The 19,803-nt window shown below is 46.7% G+C and overlaps 5 protein-coding genes across 5 annotated transcripts; 3 read left to right on the top strand and 2 right to left on the bottom strand.

The window, feature by feature from the left end:
* Positions 1-1,007: 1,007 nt before the first annotated feature.
* F5891DRAFT_1194153 (uncharacterized protein) lies at positions 1,008-2,069 on the top strand (the record flags this gene model as incomplete). The annotated part of the gene is made up of 11 exons (XM_041367891.1): positions 1,008-1,109; positions 1,161-1,174; positions 1,223-1,243; positions 1,293-1,370; positions 1,420-1,447; positions 1,507-1,558; positions 1,612-1,655; positions 1,708-1,732; positions 1,786-1,813; positions 1,871-1,913; positions 1,965-2,069. The coding sequence occupies 11 exons, from the start codon at positions 1,008-1,010 to the stop codon at positions 2,067-2,069; spliced, it is 540 nt and encodes a 179-aa protein (XP_041221011.1).
* Positions 2,070-6,219: 4,150 nt separating this feature from the next.
* Positions 6,220-8,471, top strand: F5891DRAFT_1058410 (uncharacterized protein). The gene is made up of 18 exons (XM_041362795.1): positions 6,220-6,454; positions 6,512-6,588; positions 6,648-6,735; positions 6,786-6,799; positions 6,851-6,871; positions 6,921-6,998; positions 7,047-7,074; positions 7,130-7,181; positions 7,235-7,278; positions 7,331-7,355; positions 7,408-7,438; positions 7,493-7,532; positions 7,580-7,680; positions 7,737-7,796; positions 7,845-7,872; positions 7,926-7,983; positions 8,044-8,068; positions 8,122-8,471. Exons 2-18 carry the CDS (start codon positions 6,524-6,526, stop codon positions 8,384-8,386), a joined length of 1,023 nt encoding a protein of 340 aa, XP_041221010.1. The 5' UTR covers positions 6,220-6,454; positions 6,512-6,523; the 3' UTR covers positions 8,387-8,471.
* Positions 8,472-9,430: 959 nt separating this feature from the next.
* F5891DRAFT_1058404 (uncharacterized protein) lies at positions 9,431-12,014 on the top strand. The gene is made up of 3 exons (XM_041362794.1): positions 9,431-10,664; positions 10,720-10,779; positions 10,831-12,014. The coding sequence occupies exons 1-3, from the start codon at positions 9,488-9,490 to the stop codon at positions 11,697-11,699; spliced, it is 2,106 nt and encodes a 701-aa protein (XP_041221009.1). The 5' UTR covers positions 9,431-9,487; the 3' UTR covers positions 11,700-12,014.
* Positions 12,015-14,859: 2,845 nt separating this feature from the next.
* F5891DRAFT_1194150 (urea transporter) lies at positions 14,860-17,580 on the bottom strand (the record flags this gene model as incomplete). Its single annotated transcript, XM_041367890.1, has 14 exons — positions 14,860-14,925; positions 14,972-15,160; positions 15,215-15,427; positions 15,484-15,560; positions 15,620-15,629; positions 15,682-15,855; positions 15,904-15,981; positions 16,033-16,089; positions 16,141-16,438; positions 16,492-16,800; positions 16,860-17,197; positions 17,255-17,424; positions 17,473-17,478; positions 17,535-17,580. 14 exons carry the CDS (start codon positions 17,578-17,580, stop codon positions 14,860-14,862), a joined length of 2,031 nt encoding a protein of 676 aa, XP_041221008.1.
* A 1,165-nt stretch (positions 17,581-18,745) lies between these two features.
* Positions 18,746-19,728, bottom strand: F5891DRAFT_960098 (Coq4-domain-containing protein; the record flags this gene model as incomplete). Its single annotated transcript, XM_041375699.1, has 2 exons — positions 18,746-19,132; positions 19,192-19,728. 2 exons carry the CDS (start codon positions 19,726-19,728, stop codon positions 18,746-18,748), a joined length of 924 nt encoding a protein of 307 aa, XP_041221007.1.
* Between the last annotated feature and the right edge of the window lie 75 nt (positions 19,729-19,803).

Below are 19,803 nucleotides of genomic sequence, written 5' to 3'. Positions count from 1 at the left end.
AGTACGTGTCCGCTTCAAAAGTAACCGAACACACCCCCATTATCCACAGCAGAAAGCTTATGACGAGACTATATCCAACATATGGTCTATGACCCCAAAGGATCCCACTCTGAAGCAAAAAAAAAACCCCACCGCAGTCAACGTAAAACACCCTGGGGAGACTCGCGAGTTCTCTGATGCGCCACTGCCAAAGAAGGCATCTCAGGTCTCAAGATCTCATCATCCATCTCCGAGAAGGCCAAGTCGTTCAGAAAAGCTGTTGCAAAGGGTGCTAAGGCTTTGGCATACACTCTTGTTCATGCAGTCCCTGCTGTGTTATCCAAAACCCACACTACCCGTGGAGGGTACGGTGTTGACTTTCCGATCTGTGCGGGATCCTAGCGATGACAGCTAGTCAGAATTTAGAAATTCGAGTGACACTCGTTCTTGATAGCATTGTACATCTGCCAGACGAATAGCAGATGAGACTCGTTCAAGCAATAGTTCGCTTCGGGCGTAGAATTCAAAGGGCAGGAACGTCTGGAGTCGAGCGGTCGAGATAGCTGGTGAGTGTGAAGTGGATCTCGCGATCGAACTTGAAAGTATAATTGGAGCTGATCGTATAAAATTTTTATCGACTATGACCAAGGGTGGTGACTCACAAGCCACAATCCATTATTCATTGACAAAAATAGGCTTATGGATCCATAGGTAAACAGTGACGGTAGCTAGTTGAACAGCCTGAATCATTGATCTCAGTACTTGTGCTCTGGCCGGAACATTCCATTCGCCAGCTTTATGCGGCTTGTACCTGTACTATTAGTTGCTAACTTACGCACGCTTGTATGGCTACTCTTCTACTCCAAAAAAAATCCAGAAACCAGCAGCAACTGCATTCGCGCAATGGCCCAAGTCGCGGCGGCACATAGTTTCGCTACCAAAAATATAGTTTCCCTGATAACTGGTTTTGGTATATCATCTATGTATGATTGTATTACCGAAAACCTATTGGCGCCAGTCATATGCTAATGAAGGCTGACAGAACTTTCTTGATTTTGACCGCGCAAGTCTGGATTTATTTCTGGAGACGTAGAATTCGATCTCGGGAGAACAGGCGGAGCAAAGCTCTGGTATGAATTTGTGTTGCATATCACAGACTAATCGCTGACAGTGCAAAACAGATTGCCTTCATCTGGTAATTATATGTGCAGCAGTTGACGGAAAAACTGACATTGCGTTACAGGTTAATGCAAGCTGCTCAAATGTGAGTCCCCATAGAAAATATATGTACAGGCTACTGGAACTCTTGCTAGGGCAATTACCACTCGGCTATCGTCCATTCATACAATGGAGTTAGATGATACACCCCATTTCTATGGCTATATGGCGACGTTAGTATCGTCGGTGACTCATCAAGGGCGTTTTCTGACAGAACGACAGCGACTGGGCGCTTTACACCGCAATATGTGTGAGTGGGGCTTCTCTTCCCCCGGTCTCGAACCAATCAAGCTCACTGTCATTCCACAGTCCTTCACCACGTCCCTTGTGCATGGCGTCTTCATATCTAGGGTTTTCAGTCGTACGTGCTGCTGACGTATTACAATTATACTTCTTTTTGATGCGCACGTGAAGTTGAGAAGAGTCTCTATGGCAAACGGAGAATAATGTTTGTTCTGGTAGGCGCTGCGTTTGGCTACTTCAAACACAACAACTAATCGTGCCGATCAGATTGCATTTTGTGTCATGGAGCAAGGTGCGGTACTGTATCCTGCAACGGATGATCGCTACTTAATCACATAAAAACAGCTTTTGGTCTTCTTAGTGCAGTCTTCATGTAAGTCCCATTCCATCAATATCATCCTGTCTGGTGTTTCTCAAATACGGGAAACAGTGCTAATCTCAGTGATCATTTCGACTACAATGTCATGATTATTGTAAGTTTGTTCTACCCTTGACCAGGATGTTGGCAACTCACAAGGACAAAGTGGTCTATCTCGATCTCGCTTGGTTGTTCAGCAATCAGTGATGTTCTTATCGCTGGAACTTTGGTCTATATTCTCTGCAAATACAGGACCGCATCGCCAGGGTGATTAATTAGTTGGAGTATGAAATTAACCTGTATAATTGACCATCTTCGTGCTCAGAACTAATCAAATGGTCATGAGACTCATCGTATTCTGCTCGCAAACGGGTTTGATTACAACGCAAGTTTCTTGGTATTGACAGTGGGTATTTACTCACCGCTTCTTGTATAGCGTGGCGGCATCCATCACCATTGCGCTTGTGAGTGCTTCATCTAGTGATGCCGCAGTCCGGTTCTGAACTTCGGTTCGGACCTGAACCCTCCCGGACCGGACCGTGGGTTCGGTCCTGGGTTCGAAATAGTATAAGGACCGAACTGATTATTAAGTTCAGCGTTCGGCTGCTGCCTGAATACTGCGAACCCGTTCGAACCCGTTCGAACCCGTTCGAACCCGTCTGAACGTGTTCTCATATTCTTTGCATGATCCACCAATATATCTGCTCTGATCTTCTGGCAACCGGCATGTCGATCGATCTCGGGACAATCAATAGCGGATCGGACTTCGCAGCCAAAACACCCAACACATTTCCATTGGCGAGATCTGACTTCCCTGGTAATCTACTCGATGTTCTGGTAAGCCTAATGTTAAACAAATGTTAATCTTTATTCAGACTTCAATGGTCTTTATTTTCAGAACATATTCTCAGGTTTCTCGTTCTGGTACTTCAAGCTTCAACACCAAGTAATTGCATGGCAACAGGATGTTCAAGGTGCGTCATTTTTTTGATCTCTTATCATAAAATTTGGAATAAATGAGCTACTTACTACAGGTTCAATCTTCACCCTCCTTGCTGCACAAATGTCGTGCGCACTTGGATCTGACGGCCAACTCAAGGATGCTAGTGCCATCGATTGGTACAATGATCCTGACGATGACACGCCCATGCTTCCTCCACCTCCACCTCCTGCATCCAATGGCAAGCTAACTGCCTTTGTGTCTCGCTCAGGCCGAGCTGTTAAACCGACAGAAAAAATCCGCGATGCTGGCAACACGACTCCAGCCAAACGAGTGGCTCCAGCGCCTCCCCAAGGACAGCCTGCACCCAAGCGAGTGCAACGTGGGTCCCGTCTGGTCCGTCACCATGATGACGATGACGACGAACCTCCTGCACTAGAGGATTGTTCAGATGATGAAGAAGAGGCCGAAGACAATGACGGGGAGGAAGCTTACGAGCGGACCAAGGTATTTGGAGACAAGGACCGTGAGGATCGCAAGCATAAGAAGAAAGAGGAGCGCAGTGGGGATTTGAAGGTAGTATTTACTCAGGAGATTAGCTACTCATTTACGGTTCATGTATTTCTTGCAATTTTTGTCAAATTATATGTAGCGTTCGAGCGTTCGAACGCGTTCTGAACTTGAACCAAACGCTTGTGAACGCGTTCATAAGGGTCCGGTCCAGCGTTCGCCCTCCTTGCCTGAACGCGACCGATGGTCCAGTTCGGCGTTCGCATTTAGAGGCCTAAGAACCGAACCGAACCGGACTTCGGCACCACTAGCTTCATCTCGTGCATCAACTATGTCTCTGACTTAGATGTAGTGGGTGGCTTGCCGTTTCGAGATTTTTCATCTATTTATGTGTATTCCTATTGGAGGCTGTGAGTTATCAACTCAAGTACACGGAATGTTCTGATATCCTGGCTTGTCAGTATATTCTACATGTCTTCTCGCCAAGTGAGTCGTTCTCAGGGGTAATAGAAGAGACTACTGACACTCTGCTCAGCCTCATCGCTCGGGAATCCTACCTACAGCCACAGACAGACCACGAACCCGAGATTTCCGAAATCAGGCTCAGCTTTGGACCTTTCACGCAGGTTATTCATGTGGGCCTGCCAAACAATGACTCCGGGCAACAGGAAACATTGGCAATGCAAGAAGGAACACATTCCTCGAAAGCGTCTTCCTCTTAAGTCGAGTAGCTATACATGATAATCCTTTGGACATAATGTCACCATTTCGCAATCAGTGTTGTCATAATTGCCTACCAGAGTTAAGTTACTACTATCGTACGTATGGGTCAAGAAGTTGTTCAATATCCACTGTATTTACATTCATCAAGGGTCGCAGTCAGACCATTAAAAGGAACACATATCATTTCCTGATTCTTCACAATGCCTCTGTCCTTCTAGATTACTATGAGACATATTTCCGTCGGAATGCCGCCGTGCACAAATCCTGTGTTCAAAATTCAAATCACTGCAAACATATGTTATAATGAAGACGATAAGCATAATCGGCTAGAATGTGGCAGCGCAAGATATATAGTCATATACCTACATATATCGTTATCCTCTACTTAAGACCGATGATTATGATGGCTGCATTTGGTGTGAGCCGCATGAATTGCGTTGTCACAATAATATGAATGAGACTGATCTTAAGCGACGACGCATGTTTGATGAGGCGCCTCTCGTGAAGCATTTCAGGCTAGCGCAGAAAGTCTTCTATATGAGAAGTAGAAGAAATAATTTTTCTCGCTATCTGTACCATGGGTGAGCAGTTGTTTCATCAGCGGCGACGTCTTGGCAGCATGGGCTGGATGAATACTTGGTTGGCAAGATCAGATCATCAGGTAGGTTACCAGTTATGGACAGAAACGAGCGCTTGGTACTGTAGACGTGTATTCTAGAGCTCAATGATATACTGGCACCTAGTCGCTATCCCAGTAGTACATTTGTACTGCAAGAACAGTGGCCATGACGAGTACTGAGAGCGTTTAAAAGTCCAGCCAGAGCAAGGCGTAGGTGTGGTTTGGTACTACTGATTCCGTATGCAGAATTTGCAAGGCATTGAGTTGAGTGCGGCAGTAAGGGATCGAGTTCGACTAGGCCACAATTCGGTTCTGAGATAGGGTCGACTATGAGATCAAGGGCTGGCCATCCAATCGAGTCTCAGCCATCAAGTCGAGTTTCCTATGGGATCGCTCCCAGCCATACTGTCAGAGCCAGGTTTCCAAAACCGATGAACTTTGAAATCTGAGGGAACGTGGACCAGGCCAGGAAGGGACACTTCGGACCAGGAGTTGTTGAGAAAGATAGTGTTAATGAACGAGTAGAGAGTAGTACAGAGAACCATGGAACGAGGACGGTCCAACGGAGCCAGATAACAAGTAATTAGCTATTCCTCGTACTTAAATGACTAGAATCTTGACTCACTCTGCCGACACGTACCTCATGTACTTTGAGATCCAGAGATGAACTGTTTTAGAATAGGAAGATCCGTATCATCAAGGTCAGGAATGGAGCAGGGTCGCAGGATAATGATAAGGCTGTGAGCTTCGGTATCGGTTGCGGACAACAAAAACGAACGAAAGAACCAAACTGAAGTTAGCTTTGAATTCGGTTCGCGATGTACTTACATACTTGAACATGAGGCTGAACTCGGTTACCCTACCGAACCAGTATCTAGTAGTAGTTTGACTGGGACGTAAATGTCAGTTCGGGATAAATGACTAAAGTAATGACCGTATCGATTGACTTTGAATGCAAAAACTAGTAGTAATAGACTGGGGAGACCAATTCATCAGTGCAGCTACTACTAAAATTGAATACAGTCCCAACCTTTGCGATGGAGGAGAACAATGGAAAGAAGTGTAGACTGAGAGTGGCTAAGCGCTACATGGCCAGTATGATACATGAATGGAACCGTACGTCATTCGATCAGTGGTCTGACTCGGACATCAGTGAGAAATAGAAGAAGTTTTCGACATGTACCTCGCACTGGAAGGAGATTGACAGGATATGCACAAATTGCCAATGTTAGTATGTATCGGTGGGATCGGGACATTTCGCAATGAGGACTGAGGCCAGGTACTACTACATCCTTGATGGAACACTGTAGAAGCTAGAAATATGATATGGAGTGATCATGGTTCACCGCAAAGAAAGTAAAAGGTGAAACAGACCAAAAACCAATAGGTCTTAAACTCGGATGCAGAATTGGGACTTGATAAGTTGTTGCCAGCGTGTCCAATGGGATCCGATGAGACTCAGAGTCATGGAAATCCGGATATTCGTCTGTCACTCGTATGATATACCATTGTACGTATCAAGTGCTGCATGTGCCATGGAAGGAGGATTACTGGTATGTTCCGACCAAATAAAATTGGCTGAAACCAATATTGGCCACATCAGGCTAAGCGAATTAGAATGTCCGCACAGCCACATTGAACTCAAACTTGACCACAACTTCGACGGAACGGTTCATAACCTCTCGTGACCTGCTCGTGACGATATAATTTGACCGTGGAGCTCGGGGATGGTTCTAGTACTAGTGCTGATAGTAGTAAGTGCTTCTTGCGATCTTGATGGAAGATTCACCGGCCATTGTGGTTACCGGTAGTGCTACTATAGTAGTAACGGGACATGCCAGGCAGCACTCAGAGATGATAAACTGTACGATTACTCTTCTTCCTTTGATCCCAATTTACATCTCATCCTCGAGCTCTATAGCACCTGGATTCCATGACTACGGCGTCATACAACGGAAGCATAGCTTCTCTGATGACTGGTCTTGGTATATCATCAATGTAGGATTGTTTCATACCATATCGGCGACCATCTAGTATCCACTAACGACGGAAGATAGTGCTTTCTTGATTTTGACTGCGCAAGTCTGGATCTATTTCAGGAGACATACCATTCGATCTCGAGAAAACTGGCAGAGCAAACTTCTCGTACGAATTAGATCACATGCCACAGACTGATAGCTGATAATGCATAACAGGTTGCCATCATTTGGTAAATCTCTCCAATCGTGCACCTGATGTGAGGACTGACGTCGTTTTATAGGATGATGCAAGCTGCTCAAATGTGAGTTTATATTAAAATTTTGTTTGCATGACACTGTAATTCTCGTTAGGACGCTTACTAGTCGGATCGCGGGCATTCACATAGTGGATTTCGAGGATTTCCCCCAATTCATTCGCCGTGTGTCGACGTTAGTACCGCCGGTGATTCATTGATAGTCTTTCTAACAGAATGACAGAGAATGGGCAATTTATACTGGGATATGTGTTAGTAGAGCTTTCTTCCCCTGATCCTGACTTTAAGCTCACTGTCGTTTCACAGACCTTGACAACATCTCTTGTGCATGGTGTTTTTATCTGTAGGGTTTGCTGTCGTACGTGTCACCAAGATACTATCGTCGTACTTCTCTCTAACGTGCACATGAAGTTGAGAAAAGTCTCTGTGGTAAACGGAGAATGACAGTTGTTCTGGTAGGGACTGTATTGAGCTGCCTCGGAAAAGGTGACTGATTACGCTAATCAGATTGCATTTTGTGCCATGGAGCAAGGTGCCGTAATCCATCATGCAATGCAGAGTTACTACTCAATCAAGAGAAATAGTTTTTGGTTTTCTCAAGACCATCTCCATAATGTAGGTCCGATTCCCAATGTCGCGTTGCCAGGCATTTTTCAACACGGGAGACAGCTTCAAACCAAGTAATCATACGTACTACACAGTGGCTCTTGTAAGTTCGTTCTCTAGTTGATCAGGGTGCAACTCACAAGGGTTAAGTGGGCTCCCCCGATCTCAATTGGTTGTTCAGCAATCGGTGATACTCTTATCGCTGGTACTTTGGCCTACATTCTTCACAGTAATAAATCGGATTTGCCAAGGTGATCGACAAGTTCAAACACCAAATGAGTACCGAACTCACCTTCTCGATGACTAGAACTAACCGAATGATTACGAAACTCATAATATTTTGCTCGCAAACGGGCTTGGTTACAACGTCAGTCCATGATCATTGACGACGAGCGTGTACTCACTCCTTGCATAGCGTGGCGGCATTCACTGCTCTTGGAATTGTGAATGCTTTTATTCGTCTCATTCCCAAATCATTACTCTAACAGAGATTCAGTGGGCAGTCTGCAGTTTCGTTATCAAACACCTGTATACGTGTTTTCCCATGGGATGCTGTGAGAATCTTGTTGTTATCGCTCAAGTACACTGAATGTTTTAATGTTCTGGCATGACAGTATACGCCACATGTCTTCTCGCCAAGTGAGTCACCCTCAGCGGTAATAGAATAGGACGCCGACTAATAGCTCATTCAGTTCCATTGCCCGGGAGTCCTACCTGCAACCACAGACAGTCCACGAAATCGACATTTCCAATATTAGTTCTGCACATTTCACCAAGGACGTCCGTGTGGACTTGAATTTAAATTCGTTATCAGACACAAAATCGGGGCACCAGGAGACATTGGCAATTGAAGATTCGTTATCAGAGACAAAATCGGGGCATCAGGAGACATTGGCAATGGAAGAAGGCAGAAGTTCCGACTCCTGCACACTAAAAACGTTTTCAAGTTTGGATTAGTTTCTTTACATCTATGCATAACGCAGAAATAAAAGGGCCTTCCCTTTGTTTCATCGAATATAAAGGGAGAGGCGTTCTTCATGTAGGAACTGAGCTCAGCGAATTGCAAAACTGAGTTAAGAGGAATGTGAACATGTCAAAACCGAGGTAACCGCATTCATTCCCATCAGGCTCCTCCGGCGAAAGCAGGGACAAAGATCCATTTCTTTACTTTCGATGCACACGATTGAGATTACAACAGTGGTTATACCAAAAGAGTCGCACATCCCGTCAATGAACGCGATTTAGGTCCTTCGGCATTGCTATCCCGTACAGCTGGCTAGGACGAGGCAATGGTTGCTTTTCCCCTCGTAAGTGAGTCCCAAGATATATTGTGCATCCAATAGTGACATCGTGGCGAGATGCATGGTGAATCTGCTGCGAAGGCAGTAAATTTGCGCGATCATTGATCAGCAAGTGCGTAAGTATCGAAACGATTTGTACATCCACGGAATGTTTCGACATCTAGCACTCTCCTTTCGAACGTCTCGTGTTTTTTTTCCTTCGCGCTCCTAATCGAGTTGTCATCGTATGCGTCGAGAGGCCGGGCCGCCGTTCGACATTCACTGTGTCCACATCCATAAGATATTCAACAACTCCATGCTGCCTGCCTAGTCAAAGTCGATCAGCTCTCCATCCTCGTCTCCCGTAGTCAGAGACTCAAAGCGCATCCTTTCGAGCACTTGCAAAAGAACTTGATGCATTTAGGTTCTTCGCGCGGGAAAGTAATTTATCTTCGAAGCTGCATTCCATGTACATATTTGAAGAGACGAAGGTTAGAAGTTAGAATTGACCAGAGACGTGTATGATTATTGTTAGCTATAAGGTATCATGTCACTCACCTTCCACACATGGAGCTCGAGGGATGCTCGACGATATTGAATATAGCAAGCTTAAGTGAAACTTTCTTGTTCCTGCACATTCTCGTCGGCACGTGACCGCGTTAGAAAAAAACGTGACTTGAAACGCAACGTGTCACGCGTTTGTCACGGAGTGTTGGTTTGGGTGGACTCTCGAGGACTGCTACTGTAACCTGTTCTTCGCTCTTAACTCTGTACCACGATGAGCCATCCGAGATACAGCGTTCTCAACCTCTTCGATCCTCTTAATGCGACTCCAAGGAGCGAAGTCACAACGCCAGACTCGCTCTCTGGATCTGACAAGGAAAACGCTGAGCCAAGCCACGAATCCTACTATGAATCCGACAGGCTCACGATGACGGCATTCTTCAACCGCACTTATAAGACGCAAAGCAAGCACTACTCCCCAGTAGTTCTCAGAACTCGTCTGGTTGATGTCGGTGATACGACTATCATGGATGAAACTGCCGATCTTCTTAATGGGCTCACTATTGAAGAAGAGCCCGAAGATGACGTCGATAATGCGTCGCTTGTTCATGAAAGTATGGACATGGATGAAGAGGACTCGTTGGCCACGCCGATGAACAGTCCTTCGAGAAAGACCCACAATCGCTACAATTCCACGCAAACACCACTGTCAGAACAGACTCTTACTCCTCATGTTCAGCGCACCCCTCTTGCCGATATCTCTATGGATGCCACACCCGTTCCGCGCAAAGCAGTAAATCTCGCCCGAGCTTCTCCTGAAGCTTCAAATTCTGGCGCGGAGCATCACTCCTCACCAATGACAGCAGTCCGCACGAGTCACGCTACCTTGGCACCAGTTAGCTCACCACTAGCATCTGTGATCAATGCCATCAACTTCACAGATAAAAAAGTGCCATCGGGAGGGCGCATTCACGAACACGCTACTCCTACCATCGTTGTGTCGAGAGAAGGAAATTTAGGTTCACCTACAGTACATCTATCACCGTCACCGTCGGCCACTCTCCTTTCAGAAGAGATACTAACTCGATCTGATGCGCCATTATTACCTCCTTCCAAATATCAGACCCAATCATCTCCTTCGCACGACGCATTAACCGCCTCAACCGCACGCCCTCGGTTACGCGCTCGAGCACACACAACGTCTTCCCCATCTTTTAATCCGCGCCGAAATTCTGTGGATCTCCAGTCTTCATTCAACCTCCAACTAAATTGCCCTGACGCGTCTTTCGATCTTCTAAATGACAGGATTTCATTCTTTGGTGGTGATGCTTTTGTGATCGACACCGATGATTTCGACATGCAAGCTGAGGAAGAGATGATGGAGGCCCTTGCAAACCGAATTAAGGAGAAGGACGCGGCGAGCACTGTTGCAACCGATGCTGGTTCTCCAGGTAAGCGGTGCTGTCTTGTTAGATGGATTTGATCTTCAAACCTCGCTACATGTAGCACCACAATTTGGGTCTAGTCCAACGCTACAACCATCACCTCCAGCGGCTGCTGCAAATGGTACGTTCATGTCTTTATTTTTTGTTCCTTTTTTTCATGCCATTGTACCAGCTCCCCCTGTAGCCGTGAGACTGACAACAAGACGGAGCAGCCTCTCTCCGGGAATGAAATTGTCGTCGCCCTCCCCCCGGCCACCCATGGTTGTTGCACCCGAGGCTGAGGTCTCTGAGCCACTGAAGGTGTCTGCACCTTTATCCCCGATCCCTTCTCCAACATTGCAATCAGTGACACCGCCGAGGGTTTCGCTGGCATTTACTGCGCCAGTTCCCGCAGCTCCAGTGCATGCGCTCCGCATTGTGAAGCGGTCCAAGGCACATGACAGGACAACTTCCCTATCTAGTGCGGGCTCGTCTGCTGGAAGTAGTGCAGAGGAGCAGGAGTCACCGACTGTACCTTCCGCCTCGATCCACAAACCAATACTAACTGGCGTGCGCCGCCCTCCTCCTGGGCTGATGCCTGCCGACCTTAAGGCGAATGTATTTTGCAAGCCTGAGCAGGGTATACGGCCTACGCTGGGTATGAAGAACAAACTCACAAGCGTCCTCGGTCTGCGCACAAAAGCTACTGAGCCTCCCCATTCACCCCTTGAGATGTGCATGCCCTCCCAACCTGTACAGACAAAACCATCTAGTGGGACGCTCAAATCAAGGTTGCTGAAGCCTACTGCGTCATCACTTAGCAAGGCTCCGCCAGTGAAGATACCAACCGCATCTAATACCACTGCTACATCAAAGAGCCTGCGCCCGCCATCACGCTTTGCGACTATAGGCATGGCTTCGGGGTTGCCCCGTCCTACAGGGGGAGCGCTACCTTCGTCCAGACTTCCAGCGCCCACCATTAGCGCGCCAAAGTCAAAACTGCCTAGCATGACCGGAAGTTCAAGTACAATCGGGAGGAGTGCCACCATTCGGAGGGTTTGAAGGGTAATGAAAAGGAAAACGACGAAAGGGAGATGCACATGGGATGGAATTTCACGTATGTCAAGCATGTTATCATTGCATCTGTTCTTTGCGGCATTTTTTTCCTTGATTTTTTGGTCTCGCTTTGTTCCGTATCCCTCGTTATTTTATGTCACTCACAATGCATGCACATCAAGAGGAGTGGTAGATACGCATTTTAGCATGGTAGTTATGTAGGTGTTCCCTACAGTATAGAAAACATGATTCATGGACTTCCTCAGTTTTGAATAATCAACACATTGTAGGCTGACTGTAGTTGTGTCATGCCCAACCCAGACAGGTTCATGACCAGCCTGGCCTAGTAGGTTAACGACGAACACGTCCGACTCGCTTTGAACTTGTTCTTATCACTTGCTAACTCTAGTGGGGACGGGTGAGGGTGCATTTAAGTTGTAATGGAGGCTGTTTGGACATTTTACGAGATTTACTGTCAAATAATGTGGTGGGCCAGACCCGCTGATGAGACAGAATTTTTTTTAAAAAAGAGAAGGATCAAAAATATGTGACGACAGGTAGAAGTTGTTTCAACTTGAAGACTTTAGGTAGAATGGCGGCGGGACAATATTAATATAGTTTCGCGCCATGATACCCAGATAACAGCCAAAGTTCTAGAGGTGCTTTACAGATGAGTGGGGATTGTGAAAACTCAGTCATAGGTAAAGTGTCCATGATAATCCAAATGAAAATACTTCTATGAAGGCCATACTTTAATTTAGTTCTAGACCCACAACTCTGACGAACGTGGTCGGTTCCTCGTTCATTAGCCACTACGGGTGGTGCAGATCCAGATCCACTACCACGCCACTGGTGAGTCATTTGGTTAAATGAAAACTACTCGTACTCACACAAAGCGGCTTATTAGGGCAGCATTGGTCTGAATGACCGCAGAAAACAGGACACTGCTCACTGTCAGTGGCAGCGTCGGTTGCAGATATTAAAGCAGCAGCAACAGCGAGGACAAAGGCAAAACGCATTGTTTGTGAGGCTGTGATACGAGTGAGAGCTCAGATAAGTCTTCAGGGAAAGTAGGAAGATGTCTTGCCTTTATGTAGGAAATTTCGGTTCACCTCAAAATCAATTGAGATACCCGCAATTCTAGCCGATCATGATGCATGATGGCCAGCTACCTTGTGAACAAGGTCATATTGGCAATTTGGCATATCACCTACCGGAGCAAGGTGAACGGGCCAATCATGTTATTGCCACCTAATAAGATCTACTTATCATGTGAAGCATTGTCTACAGACAATTTGACATGGAACAACGTATCGCCTTGTGAAGCTAACTCGTAACAAGAACTGACAAGCTAGGCTGACGCGGTCGCGGCTTGTCACTGACGAGCCTGTCTATGTCTCTGAAGCTATTACTAAGCGGCGGTAGAAGGCGGCGGCTAATAAATATGTACGTTCTCGTGCCTGTAGAATATAAACTCTAATTACATCAATGACTCCCGGACAATATTTTAATATCCAACAGAATTTAGTCTTGTTCAAGTCTTGCCCCATGATGACCAGACACATAACAGGTTGGTTAATTAGAAGAAGTTCTAGGGGAGCTTTACAGATGAGTGGGGATTGTAAATACTCAGCTGTGGGTATGTACTAGAGTGCCCATGATAAAATACCGAAACACTTTTATGAAAGTCATAGGTACTTTTGGTTCTGGACCTTCGATTCTGACCTGATCCCCCTCGATCAAGGCGCCACACAACCTAGTGACCATACTATGCGCCAGAGCACACCCAGAGAAACTATCGCGCCAGTGAGTTATTTTGTTAAATGCAGACAACTCATACTCACACAACGCGGCTTATCAGGACAGCAATCATCTGGATGTTTGCAGAAAACATTACACTGCTCACTGCTAGTGGCAGCATAAGTGGCAGATATTGCAGCAGCAACAGCGAGGACAAAGGCGAAACGCATTGTTTGTGAGGATGTGATACTAGTGTGGGCCCAGATACGTGTTTGAGGAAGACAGCTTGCCTTTACGTGCTGAACACTGTTCTTTATGTAGATTAATACAGTTCACCTTGAACTGAACTGGTATGGTGCCCTCAATTCCAGCAGATCATGACTTGGATAGCCAGCTACCTTGTGAGGTACAGTCCGAGTCATTGGTAATTTAGTGTGGAGCAAGGTGAACGGTGTGAACCCCAAGCATATTGCCACCTAATAAGATTGATCTTGTAGAGAATCTCTACCAGCAACTTGACGTGGAACAACGTATCATCTTGTAAAGCCAACCCGCAACAAGGACTGACAAGCCAGGTTGACGCGGTCGTGACGTGGCACTGACGAGTACTCAAACTACGATCCGAAGTCCTGGAACCATAAAGAGGCAAGCGCTGGCAGGTCATTACGAACTGGTTGGACGCCGTCCATTCGTTTACCAGAAGGTTCAACGTGACCGCTCAATGCAGGACCGTTTTTTTTTCAATCTACCTGCAAGCATTGAATATCGAACCATTATCCTCGGACGAGGCACATTGATTCATGCACTGTGCTACCCGTGTGCATATATTGCGTATGACTTTTCCTCCTTAGGAGTCCTGCAGGCTGACGATACATGCCACGATCGTTGTCATTGTCGTTATGCCAGATTCCAGGTGGGCCAAACACGTGCGTTTCCTCCTGTTCCCTGCGCTGCGCTATTTGTCCCGTCTTCGGATATAAAATCTACTGTAGCCCATTGTGCTGCCTTGGAAGACTTATTTATTAATAAGCGTTATGATAACACAGCAGTATGTGTATCGATATCGGTCCTGCAACAGCCGAGTCGTTTCAGCATACCTACCTGCGAATATTGTGCGTGGCTAGCGTAGCGGAAACTCTAAGGCTTTCGCTCACATCATTTTCTTCGTCCTTCCTCGTATCGACCAGGTCACCAGATGGGAGAGGCACAGGAACGAGTAGCTCAAAGTCAACCAGGATCTCGAAGCTTTCAGATCTTCTTCGGCTCTTGGAGCGGCGCGGCGCCAATGACCAGAGTCCGGGATAACATTCTCATGCACAGGAAATGTTCCCAGAGTTGCTATCAAATATTTTCATGCTTTGAATAACCAATGAGCAAGGTAGATCATATAGTGTCTTTTCATTATCCAAAAAGCTGCCACGGAATTTCATTCGACAGGCTTCTTCATTGAAGATGGTGCAACAAATTTACCGCTCCCAGGTGAGAAAATATCCTGCACGCCATCAGATGAGCTCTGAGATAAAAAATGCCACACTTACCATGATCACTCCTCTCGAAATGAGCCGAAGCGCGGCTCTGCTCTCCCACAGGGGGTATATCACGACTGCGACCGCCGACAGGAATGTCCAAATGATACCGACTATCACCCACACCGAAAAGCCGGTAACACTATAGATCGTCTGGGCAAAAAAAAGGGGGAGAGGGATAAGTATTATCAGTACCAAAGTCTGTAGAGCAAGCGGCTTCAGTATCTGAGTGGTTACAAGGAAACAAGCACGAACAAGTACTATTGATGCTCTGGCAGCGAACTTGAATGCCTTATTAAGGCCAACTGGGTCCAACTCGGTTTCATTTGTCGCGGATAATGCTGACATGTCTAGACCTTTCTTCTCGACCTCTGGCTCCTCTAGTTCGTCATCGATATTTCTACTAGCAACAGCGGCACCACGGTTATTGATTGCACGAGCCGAAGCAAAATCATAGTCATCTGGCCACTGCAGGATTGATTAGCTCGTGATCTCCGAGTTAGTGGATGAGACATTTTGCGCACGATAAGCGAAGTAGTAGTTGAGATAATGGCACCAACACCGATTGACGCAAGATTTCCTGCGAGCATTTCGTAGTCGCCTATTAGTCATTGGGTCAATTCAGCTTCACATCAGTGTTGAAATTGGCGGTCATCTAACCTCCGCTCGTCTGATCACGCAACAAGGTCAAAAGCGAAACTATGGGAGTATAATATACATACGGTGACATTGATCACTTTTTGGTTAAGCGCAGAGGTGGTGACCAGCCAGGCAATAATACCTGCAGAAAAACCAATGAGCGAACCCAAAATACAGCCCACTTTATTAGCTTTTTTCCAGGTAATGCAAAGGGCAATTGGGCAGACAGCAGAGCCCAGGATGACCCCCATGAATGTCTGCAAACTACATCAGGCACAATAGGTAGCACGGATATAGGCACGAACATAAAGCCAACCCATGGACACTCCGATGTAGTAGAAAATAACACCGGCGATACCCATCACAAGGGCAAAGATGGCAACCTACACATGACAATTGATGAGGAGATCAGATTTTCCAAAAAAGATGTTTACCCCTGCATGGCTCATACGCAAAATTTGTTGCTCCGTAGCCTTCGGATTGATATATCTCTATAACTAACAGTAAGCGATTTTTGGGCCAAATGCTGAATAGGAACATACCACATAGACATCGTAAGTCAAAATTGAAGAGACCGCGATGAGCTCCGCACTCGTGGCACTGGTCACAGCCAGGAAGAGGACTATAAGAAGTGCAGCTGCGCCCGATTTCCCGAGCAACGTCGCAGCAGCTAGCGAGGCCGGAAGACCCTCTGAGATAGCATTTTGCGAGAGCGGCGCAAGCATGGGAATAAAGTTGCTTGATAGTGGATCTTGTGACGGAGAGTTGGCAGCAGGCACCGCAGAAAAAGCCACTGCGGCAAGCCCAAGCGTCGTTGAGAATGCAAATGGAACAGCAAACCTACGCTTGGATCAGAGATGCTGACACATGCTGGTAACGAAACGCCAAGTTACCACGCCAAACCACCAATGAGGTATGCCTTGACGGTCGTAGAAGGTCTGCTGGCAATGGCGCGCTGCCAATATGCCTGGTCCTCAAAGACAGTTGCGAAGTTGCCGACGAGGTTTATAACACCGAAGATGAGGCCGTTTTTGGAGCGGAGAGTGAGGTATGAACCGCCAGCGTTACCGGCTACAGGTGAGATCTTGGATACCTCACCCAATAGATAGTGCATGCGACTGATGGAACCAATGTAGCCTGATGTTGCATATACGGTGAACATAAATGTCAAGATAATGGCGAAGAGGACGGTTGTATGTGTACTGAAGATAAAGGCATGAGTCAAGGAATATGACATGTACGACATCCACCTACTAATCACAGAGCAGTGTGGAACGCATTCATGGCAACACCCAGTGGGATCAAGAAACACGCAGCGATCGTGCTCATCCCAGTTAAACTTGTCACAGTAGCCGAACCACCCAAAACAAGCATTGAGGACACAATCAAGTTTGTGGCAAGACCAAAAAACATGAAGAAAAGATGCGCTGTAGTTCCCCAGCGCGCTGCAACAATCTCGAGCCAGGTGTGTGCATAGGGAGCATTGAGCTTCAATTTCGCGGCAAGCTGCGCGAACAAGAGGACCTGTACTGTCGCACCTGCGGCATACCACCATGGACCCGAAATGCCATATCTATAAGCGACTGCACTAGATTGGAGCTAAGTGATATCGCGCGCTAAGCCATGTATGGGTATGGATGTTGAACATGGACATACTAGCGTTGCTGCCCATGTCCAAGCAGAGACAATGCCAGAAGCAATAAGCCCAGGCTTCACTGAACGCGAAGCAGACGAAAATTCCTCTGACTCTGTGGGAGAGACACCCGTGTAGCGTGACTGCATAGCAGTCAAACCCACCATGAAAGCACTGAAGAACAGTCCGATCCCTAGACGTCTTGAGCGAATGATAGAAGACAGATTACAATGTATCTCACCGATAACTGACAATGTTATTGGAGATGAGTGTTTAAAACACGTGAGTTAGAAACCAACTCACCGACGCCATAGCCTGCACCTTGGGGGAGAACTTCACTGGTCGACATGTTGGCAAATGGGTTCAGAAAGTGGCTCAAGACCTTATCTCCATTTATACCGATTGATATGGAGCATAACTTGGATATAAACAATCCTGAAAATCAAAGTTTAGATACCAGATTAGTAACAAGGAACATCATGTTCATTCTCGGAACTACTGATGTTTGGTTACAGCTCGAACCAATTGCAAACACTGATCGGACGTATGTACTTCGCGGCAAGGCAAGTCCAAGTGTTCCACCAATACCACAGTTCACCTTTTCTTCGAATCCCGGACCAACAACTTTTCAGCCGTATCAACATGAATCTGGAGTCTGGATGAAATATATCTGGTTCTTTCACTCTACCGTCACGTTGATGCGTCCTTCATGATGAGTTGCTATTGTACGCATGATACAGGCCCTGTTTTGGACTGGTCCACACGATGCAACGATTCTCTATTTGTAATTTAATACCACTGACACGTTACATTCTGCACAAGTGTAACGTTTTCCCGATTACTGACCTACGTTTACGATATTAAGGCTTAGCTTCTTGCGAGCATTATGGTTCAGTCCAATGGACCAAAGGAGACCGCAGAGGCTGGATTTGCGCCGAGCTAGAACACTTGGCCAACGATGTTCTTCGTGCCTGTCAGGAGGCTAGCACATCGCAAGAATCGGTCGAGATCAATATATGATATAGCAGCAAGCTCACTGTGCCATTACATGGCAGAAAAAAGGCTCCCAACGTCCATGGAAATAAGTCTTTGGCGCTGTTGCAGACAGTGAGCAAACGTGAGACACAGTGACGGACACAGCAACTTTCATACTTCGAGTCGTGATCTGAACACGAGAAACGAGGACATAAGTATTGCACTTTTTAACGTTGTGTTCGATGCAAGCTTAGCAGCAGGAAAAGGAAATAATTTCATGCACCTATTTGCATACGGGTGCCGGGATGTTTCTAGCTGATAGAACCCTCTCTCCCTAGAGTCGGGATACCTTCATGTAAGCTTAAATATAACAGTATAGCCTACCAGAGTCCAGGCATTCTGGATCCTATAACTGTGTTGATGCACAGACTCAAATAGTCGACAACGGGAAATAGGAGACATACATTATCCGTTCCACATGCCGAAGCTCCACAGGACCCGCGAAACGGCAAAATCGCCTATTGTCATGCCGGTATGTGTCAGGGGAGGTCAATACGCGAGGGTCGCGGGATGGTAATTCCTGCTGGTGGATCCCAGACACCAAATTCCTTCTTCATTTCGTCCAGATCCTGTCCCCATCTCTCCTCCCAATACACTGTAAGCAGGCATCTCGCATGACTCCCGCATCTCGCAGCCCAAGGGATAAATTCCCCCCAAAGTCGGGCCCGCTGGGGTGACTTGAGTCTTATTGAGGCTCCCAGGGATAATGCAGTCATGGGGAAGCCTAGATTCGTAAACTCAAACGCTTTGAGTGCAAGTTCGGGAAGGGCGGAGACTTTCAATCCAAAGAGGGCGTGATACAAGTCGTGCGTCTCGCGATAGCGCTGCATAACATATGCCAGCTCTGGGTCATCAATGTAGTGTACCTGTGTCCTTAGTGGTGAGCACCATCTGGTATGCATAGTGTGGAATAAAATGACCCTACGGGCTCTCGAGAATCAGGTGTGACTTTGCAAGCGTCAAGCCACCTCACATAAGCACGTCCAAAGGTGTTCTCTGGAAGGGACCGCAACTTCTGCCAGTCCAAGGTCTGCGAATTGATACGTGGCATTTCTTTGAGAATGCGCCGACCCTCTGGAGACTCCAACATTGTATCCCTCAACTTTACCAGAGTTGGCCCAGCAGTGGTTTCTCCGCAAGCTGCAACCATGTCTAATGGACTCGTTAGCAAAATGTACCCACTGTAAAAGATGATGAGGTGCTTGCCCGCGCGACGAGTATCTATGAGAGACATGAGTGCAGAGCCAACTGCGAGAACTCCGTTTTCGAATGGGGTGAGTGGTATGTGGCCAGGATATGCCGGTTGAAGTCGTGAATTAGTGTGAACAGAGCGTGATTTTCTGTTGGTAGCATGCGATGAAGACCTAGGCGAAGCCGCCAGTGCAACGAAGGAGCGAGCTTGGCTGGTGTCAATTACACTGTTCCATCTATGATTCAGAGTTCTACGATACGAACTATACATTGGCTTCATTGATGAGTGAGCTCCGACGCGGATTATCGTGGGGAAGGAAGTACAGATCACTGACATGTCGAAGTT

The sequence above is a fragment of the Suillus fuscotomentosus genome, assembly GCF_016647785.1.
Source record: "Suillus fuscotomentosus strain FC203 chromosome Unknown F5891scaffold_66, whole genome shotgun sequence".
In the NCBI taxonomy this organism is placed as follows: Eukaryota; Fungi; Basidiomycota; class Agaricomycetes; order Boletales; family Suillaceae; genus Suillus; species Suillus fuscotomentosus.
Note: the sequence above shows the minus strand (reverse complement) of the source record. Positions and strands in the feature narration are given on the sequence as shown.

Coding starts and splice junctions, on each gene's coding strand:
- F5891DRAFT_1058410 (XM_041362795.1), top strand. CDS start 6,524: ATGACTACGGCGTCATACAACGGAAGCATAGCTTCTCTGATGACTGGT. Junction 7,182..7,234: donor TATCTGTAGGGTTTGCTGTC/GTACGTGTCACC, acceptor GTGCACATGAAG/TTGAGAAAAGTCTCTGTGGT. Junction 7,533..7,579: donor CGTACTACACAGTGGCTCTT/GTAAGTTCGTTC, acceptor ACAAGGGTTAAG/TGGGCTCCCCCGATCTCAAT.
- F5891DRAFT_1058404 (XM_041362794.1), top strand. CDS start 9,488: ATGAGCCATCCGAGATACAGCGTTCTCAACCTCTTCGATCCTCTTAAT. Junction 10,665..10,719: donor AACCGATGCTGGTTCTCCAG/GTAAGCGGTGCT, acceptor CGCTACATGTAG/CACCACAATTTGGGTCTAGT. Junction 10,780..10,830: donor TCCAGCGGCTGCTGCAAATG/GTACGTTCATGT, acceptor CCATTGTACCAG/CTCCCCCTGTAGCCGTGAGA.